This window comes from Trichophyton verrucosum, assembly GCF_000151505.1.
Source record: "Trichophyton verrucosum HKI 0517 chromosome Unknown contig00395_1.f1.exp, whole genome shotgun sequence".
NCBI lineage: Eukaryota > Fungi > Ascomycota > Eurotiomycetes > Onygenales > Arthrodermataceae > Trichophyton > Trichophyton verrucosum.
In genome coordinates, this window is record NW_003315370.1 from 46 (window position 1) to 11,191 (window position 11,146).

General features: G+C 49.4%; 4 protein-coding genes across 4 annotated transcripts; 2 read left to right on the forward strand and 2 right to left on the reverse strand.

The window, feature by feature from the left end:
- Positions 1-86: 86 nt before the first annotated feature.
- Positions 87-5,833, reverse strand: TRV_05239 (uncharacterized protein; the record flags this gene model as incomplete). Its single annotated transcript, XM_003020595.1, has 6 exons — positions 87-1,317; positions 1,398-4,069; positions 4,133-4,227; positions 4,303-5,193; positions 5,266-5,287; positions 5,420-5,833. 6 exons carry the CDS (start codon positions 5,831-5,833, stop codon positions 87-89), a joined length of 5,325 nt encoding a protein of 1,774 aa, XP_003020641.1.
- Positions 5,834-7,767: 1,934 nt separating this feature from the next.
- On the forward strand, positions 7,768-8,613 carry TRV_05240 (GIY-YIG catalytic domain containing protein; the record flags this gene model as incomplete). The annotated part of the gene is made up of 1 exon (XM_003020596.1): positions 7,768-8,613. One exon carries the CDS (start codon positions 7,768-7,770, stop codon positions 8,611-8,613), a length of 846 nt encoding a protein of 281 aa, XP_003020642.1.
- A 74-nt stretch (positions 8,614-8,687) lies between these two features.
- TRV_05241 (uncharacterized protein) lies at positions 8,688-9,168 on the reverse strand (the record flags this gene model as incomplete). The annotated part of the gene is made up of 2 exons (XM_003020597.1): positions 8,688-8,696; positions 8,785-9,168. 2 exons carry the CDS (start codon positions 9,166-9,168, stop codon positions 8,688-8,690), a joined length of 393 nt encoding a protein of 130 aa, XP_003020643.1.
- A 640-nt stretch (positions 9,169-9,808) lies between these two features.
- TRV_05242 (tRNA-guanine transglycosylase family protein) lies at positions 9,809-11,146 on the forward strand (the record flags this gene model as incomplete). Its single annotated transcript, XM_003020598.1, has 2 exons — positions 9,809-10,914; positions 10,975-11,146. The coding sequence occupies 2 exons, from the start codon at positions 9,809-9,811 to the stop codon at positions 11,144-11,146; spliced, it is 1,278 nt and encodes a 425-aa protein (XP_003020644.1).

Genomic DNA, 11,146 nt, shown 5'->3' on the forward strand with positions numbered 1-11,146 from the left:
GAACATTAATCTAGGATGGGGAGTAAACGGGATAAACATTAGTCATAAGGATAGAAACGGGAATAGCCTAGAGGTCAGATGAGAATTCAGCTTAGATATTCTTCACCTAGGCCACCGCCGTTCTGATGTTCGTTGTCACCGTGGTGGCTGGCATTTTGATGAAGATCAGGGTCTCCGTTGGTGCCGTTGTTTCCTGGCTCGGAAATCGACCCGGTGCGGGAGCCACAGGCTTGGGCACTCTTGAGAGCTTCGAGGGCTTCATTAGCATGACTTATCTCTTCGACGTGCTCGGGCTCGTTATCATGATTCGTCAAGTCGGCGAATAATTCATCCATGTTTGCACGAGGACTACTGCCGAATGGATTGTGAGCGTCGACGTCATCTACACCAACGCCAGTATTGCCCTTCATATTCTCAGACTCAGAGCCTTGAGGCAACTGATGGCTTCGTTCAAAGCTTGGAGGACTAAAGAACGAAGGATCGAGTCCGGAGTGCCTAGCGGCAGGGGAACCGGGTGAGAATGAGGGCGATTGGTCGCCATTTTCTTGGGTCAGGAAGGGGCCAGAACCGGCTCCGAATGTGGCATTCTGTTCGTTGGACGAAAGTTGGAATGGATGGCTGAACGGATAAGAAGCAGGTGTCTGAGGAGCTTGAGTAGCGGCCATGGATGATGGAACCTGGTCTGTACCAACCGAAACAGAGCGTGGGTTATCCACGGGAGTACTAGATCTGTTTGATGATGCTGGTTGGAGTGGTGGTGGCCGTCCATTTTGAGGTTCAATGGACTTGCGTTTCGAAGGGAAGATATGGTGTTTTGTTCGCAGGTGAAGGGGGATGTCCTCTGGTTTCTCGATACCAAGCTGGGCCATGATTTTTTGTTGTTTGGTCGGTCGTGGTTTGCGAGTGGAAAGTGATTGCTCAAGAATCGGTGGCGGTTCAGGGGCCACTGGATTCCATTTATGAACTTCCTGGCGGAAGTAATTCGTTTCATAGGCAAGGAGAACTTCTGCACCTTCAATCTTGCGTAGGTAAAAAATCTGTGTCGGAACCTCCTCGGCAGTCATACATGCAGGGTTCGTGAATGGGCGCAAGAAATCACGGAATGATGTTGCTTGGTCAATAATGGAGGTCAAGATCTCCTCCTCTTCAGGCTGGAATGGAAGATCAGAGAGTTCAGACTGCCATTCAAGCAAGTCCTCCAGCTTTGGGCGAGCAGCATCGCGAGGTATCTTAACGCGCCAGTCACATATAGGACAGGTGTAGCTGTCGTACTCCTTCACCTTACCACGGGCAATCTTGAGACATTTTCCGTGATACCTGTTTCGACAGTTAGCACAAAAAGTAAAAAGCGAGAGAGAAGAGAAGAGTATTGAAGGGATGTAAATGATTAAACTGACCATTCATGGCAGACTTCGCACTCAATCATTAAGCCGGATTCCTGCTGTCTACAGATGCAGAAGACGTCCTTTTTCTTTGACCGACTACCGGCCCAAGGTTGCGACTCTCCAGAACCATCGGGAGTGGCCTCTCGTGAAGCAGGTTCAACTGGTGGGCGGAACCGGTCGTCAAGGTCAAAGCAGTACGAATTTCTTTTTTGAACGTACTGCATATGCATCTTAAGAATGTGCAAGGGAGCATTGGCTTTACCAAACAGCTTCTTCCCCTTTCTCATCCAGTCTTCATGACGCTTCTGTTCACGTTCGAGGTCGATAGTGCCATTCGGCTTGCTGTTCAACTGTACCAACGATTCCATCAAATCGCGTACGTCACGGTAATGTGGGCGTTCGCGAAAATCGCTTGATTTGCTTTTCTCGTACATGGTAGAAATCTGCCTCTGAGCTTCACGTTGCTTTGTGAGGATCGCGTCGACTGCAGCAAGCGTGTCTGGCGAGACCGGGAATCGAGCAGCCTGTGCGGAAAGGGCCTCCAGCTGCTGGTAGTGAACTGCCTCTACAGACATGAGTTCCTTTGCTTTCGCTTCCCATGCAACTCCGCTGCAGTACATTTCACGGAAGTATAGAAGGTGGTTGTTAGCCTCGGATATGTTTAATTCTTCGGCTTGCTTGATGAAATCCGCGCAATCTTCGAGTGTTTGGTATTGTTCACGCCGGCGTCGCGCGTCCTCGTTCCATTTCATCTGTTGCAAGACGCGTTCCAGCTTGTCTACCTCTGGGATATCAAGGCAGAAGTTCCGGCCTAGTTCGACTAATTCCTCCACAGCCTGAGCAGATGCGGTATGTGCACTGATGAACACGGCTTGGGCGTCTCTCTGGAAGCGCTCGATCTCCTGGACCTTTTCATGCAGGGCCGTTATCTGAGGACAATCAAATGATAGACGGTCCGCTTCTGTAAGCAAGCTATGAATTTTCTCGATGCTGCGTAGCTCACGGTCTCTTTCTTCCATCTGTGCTGCCTTAGCTGGGTTTCCCTTCCGCCAGATCTTTTCGTTTTTGCGTCGGTTTTGTTGCTTGCGGGTTAAGTAGTTATTCGCTTCCTCGACCCACTTGTCACACCTCTGTACGAAGGTAGAGAGATCATGCAGCCCAGGAAGATGGTATGGTATCTTTTCTCCCTCTGAGAGTAGAGCGTGAAGCGCTTTAAGAGATGGTTTCGGCTCATCTTCCAGGATTCTGTCTAGTCTCTCAGCCCAAGCTTCGGGAATCTTGGCGCGATCTTCCACTTTTTGAACGATTTTTTGCAAATCTTCATCAGATAGTCGATATCGGACTGAATGATCAGGTCCGCGCAAGTAATGCGCTGGTTCACTGCCGCAGCATTCCGTTATTCCGGCATGCACTAGACACAGCTGCTTTCCAGATTTGTGGCATCGGAAAAGAGAAAGGTAGCTGTAGGCCTTGCAATAGCTGCACTGATACTCGTCTTCAAGGAGATCAACCTCCTCCACAGAAACGGGCAACACTGGTAAATCAGCATGTTTGGTACTCTGGTCTCCATTCTGAATACCATTTCGATTATCAACTTCTCGAGACCGCGCTAGGAGGTTCGCTCTTTGCTCCATTTCACGATCACACATCCGCCGCAACGCCTTACCAAGCCACTTCGCAGTGCTGATAGACGTATCCTTGCTAGCAGCAGTTAGTAGCATTTCGTCATGCGAGAAGCAAGGCTGTCGTCTAAATTCCTGTAGCCGGTCAACTCCAGATTGGCCAAATGGCTCCCACTCGCTTGGTGCGAAGTTCACGGCCTCGTTGCAGTTGAATCCGTGGTTGAACCCAGCATGATAGGCTTGTGGGTATGTAATCACGAACTGACCAGCTCTTTGATCCAAGGCATAGACATTGACACCAGCTTTCTTCAGCTGATTTGGTGGAAGTAAAGTAACCAGTTGGAATAAAAGGTCAGGTTGGGTTTCAAACAGCTCCGGAACAGCTTGTCGCATAGCCTCCTCGAAGGCTTCAGCATCAGCTCCTGGGATTCCATACCACGTCTTAGTGGAGCCGAAATGCTGATAGTTAGCTGAAAACGCGTAGTGGTCTTCGTTATGCCAACAGAAGGTCGAGAAACACATGCCGACGTAAACCCATGGAACCGTCATGCCAGAAACATCGGACTTGATATGTCTGAACAGTGATTCTGGGTGTAAAGGAAGTACATTTAGATTCCATGGATCAGTCGCGTGGGGATCAAGGGGGTTTCGTTCAACCGTAGGAAAGCCACTGCCATGTGTTGTCGAATGAATATCGGCCCCGTACTCAACCTCCACTGTCTCAGTTAGGCTCTCAACAAGTCGCCAGAATTCACGTTCAACGCTGTCTTCGGCTTCGTATAGTTGTGGAGTTGGCGCAGAAGTTGCCTGGAAGGGTATCTTCGAGCCAAAATAATTCTTCTTAAACTGGTTGGCTTTCTCCTGGAATTGCTTCAAGGAGTATATACCGCCTTCTTCGAAACCATATTCCCCAGTTCCTACTAGACAGTTGGGACAATGCCAGTCATAGTCTGGGATGGTTGTAAGAGGGGGATCAAGGCAGTGCATATGATAACCGATGTCACAGCCATCGCATGCAAGGATCGTAGACTCTTTATCAGTCTTGCCGCAGTTTTCGCATTTCTAAAATGGTATTAGCTTCATGGTACGGTAACGTTCTGGGAAGCCCAGTATAGATTGACTCACATCTCCAGTTTTACAGGTTCCGTTTTTAGACTTGGGCTGAGAAGGAGATGGTCGCAATAAATTCAAGTTAGACCCTGCAACGTTGGGCATGCCATCTATAGCCGATACTATTAGTATCATGTTGAGATACCGAAAACGTAGGATAGATGGAAAAACTCGATTCGACGTACCTTTCTTTAGACGCTTGCTTCGTCTACCGTTACCCCCTTCTTCAGAATCGTCATTTTCAGTTTGGGAGTTACCGCCACTGCTATGAACGCGTTTTAGGGAATGCTCATCGTGGCCGTTCTGCCCATTGGTAAGGGGCGCTGAATTAGACTTCGTCCGTTTCTGCTCAGGGGACGGTTTTCCAGAGGCAGGAATGGAATTTGCATGAGATGAGTTGCCTGCTGTCTCATCTGATTCCCTTTTGACCTCGGGAGCTGCTCTGTTGACTGCTGTAAACGAAGATGGCATGTTGATCGCCGCAAACCCGCTTGGTCGGGAGTTTACGGCTGTGAACCCAGAAGAGATTGGCTGCTGCACAGGCGCTGGTGTGGCTTCCCGAGGAGTTTCAGCTGCATTACCGCTGCCCTCCTCAACATCAACAGTTGAGGTGTTAGGGGCTGTGGATGCTCTCCGCGTTGAGGAATTATCTTCGGCGCGAGAGTCCGAAGGCGTCCGGTGGCCATTCTGCATTGGATGTTTCCTCTTCTCGGCGGGGGACTGATTTGGAGATGGAACGAAAGGTCCACCTTTTTCAACTTCAAGCTGATGCTGCACTCCGGGTTTTGCGACAAGCAGGTACTCTTCATAAGGTTGTAGCCATCGTTGGTAAGAGTTCTTGAGCGAAGTAGATAGAGACGACATGATTTTGCCGCTGTAACCTAGGTCGCGTCCGATTTCAGCCCATTTCTTAAGCTTGCAGACCTGTTCAAATCCGCCTCTTATTTCAACCGCTTTCTTCAGTTTGTATAAGTCGAGGGGTCGTTTATCCACGCTGGGAAATCGGGTCAGGCTGGTGCCATGTTGCTTGTGGAATTTGGTTAATTGGTCGAGGTAGTTGAGGTTTGCTCTAGTGCCTGGAAAGAAGGGTTAAACAGTCATGTCTTTTTGTAGGTCACGATAATCGGCTAAAAGCGAGTGTTGCATACCTCCTTCAACGGAGTTAAGCTCCTGTCGACGTGTACGGAAGTGGAATCGCTAAGAAGAAGAAATGAGACCGTGTCAGCATCTTGCAACTACGTGTATATCATCTACTCCTTTCTTCAACAAAAAGCTTTGGATAAAAAGGCTATTCGCTCATACCTCCGTGTCGATGGCAAAAGCTGGATTCCATGACTGTGGAGGAACGACTTTGCAGATACCGTATTTCCGCCCTTCAGGAGAGATCTTTCGAATATAGGCCATCGGGTCCTTGAACTCTTCCTCTGTTGGATAGAAGGTCGGTGCTTCTTGTAGATCATGAGGCCTGTTGCGTTTGGGAGGATCTCGAGCAGCTGGGACTTGTTCACGGCGTTCGACGGTCGATAGGTCCAACGGTGCGGACCGTCGAGCACTCAGCGGCACATTCACACCGTATGAGCTTGTAGCATTAGCTGCCTGCATCGATGACCGGCTGTTCGAGTGCGAGCTCTGATGATGCAGCTGGTGCTGCTGCTGTGCATGTGTCTGGGGCTGCTGGCCAGCATTATGGCCCTCAGATGAAGTGGCAACGGCCATTATCAAATTGTGGGAGATGAGGGAGGCTTGTAGAAGGAGGCTGCAGAGTGGAGGGGAGGAGGAGGGTAGATCGGGATTTCGTCACGGCTATAATAATATATAGAGGGCGTATCGCGAATGCATTGGCTATAGAGAAGGGAATCGAGGGCGAGGGGCGGCGAAGGATATGCTGGCCGTAGGTATATTATATCGAGGGTCCTATATAGATGGCGCCCTAGGAGCGATCCTGGGTACCCGAACGAGAAGAAGGGAAAAGGGCAGGGCAGGGCAGGGCAGGTTGCTGTGTATTCCTCAGCTGCGAGGATCGAATGGCGCACTGGGGGACGTTCCGGCGGTCCCAGGTCGGTCAACGGTCGCGGAGGGACAGGCTGGACCTGGTCTGGGGTCTCATAGCATCGAGGGTCGCGGGCGTGGAGAGTCGACGATGCTTCATCGACGGGTTTTTGGTCAGAAAGTCGAGAAAGTCGAAGGTCGGCGATGGATTTTCTGCAGGCCTCTTTGCTTAGTCATGTCACAGTGTTACCGATTAGTCATGTATTCGTAATTTTGGGCTGGCTTTTATTTAACATTTATTATTTTAAGCTTTGAACACTAAAAAAAAGGGCGAAGACGACGACGACGACTACGAAGAATAAGAATAAGAAGAAGAATGATGCTAGTGAAAGTTGATCCGATGACGATGGCGACGAGTGACAACATTCGACCGTGTTTGCAGCGCAAAGGCGAGTCTCGTTTCCCTCCCTCTGGCGCCCTGCTTAGCCTCGGCTGGCCATGTGGAGCAGGCATATAGTTATCGAGAGATCCCCAAGAGCTCGACAGCTCCTTAAAACGAACTACGGAGTCGCTCGTGGTTAGCCTACTAATGACTGCTGGGGTTGCTGCCAGAATTAGTTTCTACAACGCTTTCATATGACACCAGGGTAGCTATCCGAGTGCAGGGTACTCCGTACGGACAGCATGTCTGAGAAATGGTCGGGGCAAAGGCTGGCGAGCCAGTGGCACAGGTTTATGCAGTACTAGGCGTCAGGCCTATATAATCTCATGCCAATTGGAGCCGTCTTCCCTCCTTCTGACTTGCTCCGACTTTCTCCTAACTATCACCTCACGTCTTCCGCTCCGGGGCCGGACTTAGGACTGGGCGTTTAGTTAATTGGCTACCAAGTCCGCCAGGGTCCCAGCGGGAGAAAGCGAGCAAAAGTCTCACGGGTGAAGCGCCGAGAAGCTTGCCTTGCTTGTCGAAGCTAAGAACCGCGCTCAGAAACGGCCCTTCATTATGGAGTACCTAATGGTTACATCTTTCTGCAGGATTTTGATGCCATCAAAGCTCGAGTCATGTTGTCGCCCCGGTTGTGTCACATGACCATTTGTTTGCGCCCGGCCCTTGATATAAACAGCAACACAACATAATTAGTTAACGATGAGATGATATTAAAATAGTTACAGACTATGTAACTACCTATTTTATTTTGGTTTATTCATGGACATTCCCTAAATCGCTAGCTATAAATCATTAATCTCAACCGCCGAAATACCCTACATTCTCATGCCACGGAAACCCCGATCAAGTCCGGCTCCGGACAACAGCAGGGAGTCCGCGAAGGGCATCCCGCCCTTCTACTGCGTGTATCTGCTTCGCTCTACTGTGCGCCATGCCAGTCTCTACATTGGGTCGACTCCCAACCCTGCTCGTCGGCTTGCACAGCATAACGGCCGCATCAAGGGAGGGGCACACAGAACCCACCGAGAGAAGCTGCGGCCGTGGGAGATGGTCATGATAGTCAGTGGCTTTACCAGTCGTACGGCGGCCCTACAGTTCGAGTATGTCAGTTATTGGTGGTTCGCTCAGTCGTGTTTTGGGTAACTGAACTGACCGTATATATGCTAGATGGGCGTGGCAGAACACACAAGCCTCTCGTCATGCTGCCGGCGATGAGATGGAGACTAAGGTTCGAATATGTTCGAAAACAGGAAGACGCCTGGCTACAAAGTCAAGTAACCCCCGAGAGTCAATGACAAGCACTATGGCCCGTTTACATGTTCTTTTGCGTTCACCATACTTTTCAAGCTGGCCCTTGCAAGTGCGGTTTTTCAATACAGATATTCATCGTGTCTGGCGAGGCTGGGCCGAGAGTGCTAGTACATTTGTTCCGGAACATATCAGCTTTGAGACTGATTTTGATGATGGAGCCTTATCTGGGGAGGGTCTGCCACTTCAAAATACCCTTCGGAAACTCGATGTTTCGGGGAAGAACTTGAGGTCGTACCGAGAGAAGACTCAGTTCCTGCTGGATGCTGGAGATAAACTTGATTGTGGTGTCTGCCGAAGCCGTCTGCGGCTGAACGATGATTTCGTCGTAGTCTGCTCCTCTGAAATGTGTCGGTGCACCTCACACCTTTTGTGCCTCTCTTCTAGATTTATGCATTCTGAGGATTCTAGCAATGACCTTGTTCCAATGAGTGGAAGGTGTCCAGGCTGTGAATCAATCATTGAATGGCATATCCTGATGAGAGAAATGACACTCCGGATTCGCAGCCACAGGAGAGGGACATTCGACAATGATGATTCACTGGAAGAGGAGGATGAAGCAGGGGTCGAACTATCCGAAGACGCCAGGATTCAAAGTCCTATCGACCTTCTGAGTAGTGAAGATGACGACTTTGGACCTTCAACATCAACATATGACTTAAATGTCGATTACCGGCGGCAACACCAACCAATATCAAACACGCCCGGGAAAGGGAAAATTGACGACTGGGATGATGTAGATATAGTAGAATGATACTGCTCCTCCTTGTGTCATCTATGAAGAACCTTTGTCTTCCGTCTCCGTAAACACCAAAGCGTCAAGTTTCCTCAGCGGCCCTATAGAATCAACTTTGGCCATCGTCCGTAGCACTTCTTCCCGGATCTCACGAGATATCTCGTCTATCTCTCTGCCCGCATCAATAACCCTCATATCTTCATTGCCCTTCAGCTCAGTCAAGGAGAGGAATAGCTTTCCGACTTTCTTCTGCAGATTGACAGTCTCATATCTCTCAGTTCCGTAACCCCCTCTTGCAGCCGCAACTTCGATTGAGATATTCAAAAAGAACCAGATATCAGGTCGAGGTAGCCCTACCTCAGGTCTCCATGCCCAGTCAAGCTGCAGTTCCTTGTTCTCCTTTGCAGCTGAGTATACTGCCCCCGAATACGAGTATCGGTCAACGATGACGGTGATTCCGGACTCTATATCTTGTCGTATCTGCGCTGCAGCCTCCCACCGGTTCGCGGAGAAGAGCAGATGGACCGCATGGTCGTCGAGCTGTATCTCTCCACGAAGATATTGGTTTATCATATTGCCAATTGAGGTAGTTCTATCTGATGTATCATCAGTATTGCTTCACTGACACTCCACCAGCCTTGACGCACCTGGGAATCGAATGTATTTCGTCTTATGCCCTTGGTCTACGAGGAACTGGTGCAGTCTCGCGCATTGCGTTGATTTCCCGGCGCGATCCAAGCCTTCCACAACAACAAGGGCTCCCCTTCTGGGAGGTTTAATTTCGCTTTCTAGCGTCATTTGGTATATATATATATATGTAAATACGCACAGAAAGGTAATTGAACAGTTAGAATGTGTGTAGACGGGGTCTGGTTGTTTGTCTTCTAGCCAAAAGTCAACTTCTTGCTAACTAGTTCGCTTCAAAAAGAAAATAAAAAATGATAAGATCGCAAAGTCGCAAAGCCCAACGTCTTCACCACATTAATAGAACCGAACATGGCCTCTGATATACCGTCTGATAATTCTGGGGAAATGCTCAGCTTCAGCCTACTATCACACCCGCCTACGCAGCTTGCTCCGCGGCTGGGGAGATTGTGCAGAGTTGGGCGCAAACCAATACTGACACCAGGCTATCTGCCCATCACGTCGAGAGGGGTGCTGCCGCATGTTAGCCATGATAATATAAAAGAACACATGTCGATAGGCAGTCTATATGTTGCTCTTGAAGATTGTACGTGAACGCCCTGAGCTATTAAGTACCACCTTTAAATGTCTCGTTACTAACCTCTCTGCTTGCTGGGGCAGTTCAGTCATAGAACGAAACTCATTAAAAGAAATACCACCAATATATAATACACCTACGGGAAAGACAGAATCTGCTATCCGAAAGTTCCTCTCCTTCGATGATGAATACCTGCTATTCCTTGGGCCCAGGAGGATTCCTCCGGTTGCCACAGCAAGCTCGAATTCCGTCAACTCAGTGACCATTCTGACCTCAGTCGGATACCAGCAATTGCAGGTGGAACAGTACCAAGATGCTATCAAGTCATTGAAGCCAGATATTGCAATCGGTCTAGCTGATGTGCTAGATAGACAGCCGGGGGTGAAAAGACGGGAGAAAATGGTTGATCGGACACATGCATGGACGCAGTCGGCCGTAGACATCTTGTTTAAGCCTGCAGATATAAGCAACCGGCTTGGAGAGACCTCGTTTTTTGCACCAATACTTCCACTTGAAAAGGAGCGGCAGACCGTATACTTGCGGGATCTGGAGGAAGAAATGGCAGATGCGGTTTCTGGGTTTGCAGTATGGGACCCAGCCACAATTGAATTGATCCCCCAAGCCCTTTGGCATTTACCACGGTTGTCTATTGGTGAATCTAATACCCCTCAAGACGTTCTCAGGGGAGTGTCACTTGGGCTTGACCTTTCCGCGATCCAATTCATCGGAACGGCGTCTGATGCAGGTCTCGCTCTCGACTTTTTCTTCCCAAAAGGTGCCCCTCAAGACAAGTCGTCACCCTACCCGTTAGCAGTTGATATGCTACTACCCGCTCATTCCACCGACACTTCAGCACTTGTCTCTGATTGCCAGTGCTACACATGCAAGACGTACCATAAAGCCTACCTCCGCCACCTGCTTAATGCGAAAGAAATGCTTGCTTGGACACTGCTCCAGATACACAACCATGCCATTATGGATAGATTCTTTACTGATATAAGAACAAGTATTGAGCGTGGGACATTCGAAGAGGATGTAAAAACTTTTGAGTGTACTTATATGTCGGAGTTTCCCGAGCCCAGTGGGCAAGGTCCAAGGTAGGCTTTTGAGTTTACTCTCTTGTCTGTAGTATGATAACATTGCTAACCCTGCAATAGGATGCGAAGTTACCAGTTCAAAACTGGGCCGGGAGAGAAACGAAACCCAAAGGTCTTTGGACGCCTGGATGGTGTTGCGGAAAGGCTTCTGGAGTCTCAGTCGTCTGTAGTTACTCCTGATGCTGAGGCTGAGGAACTCGAAGCTCGCGGATTTGCCGAAAAGATGCAGTGA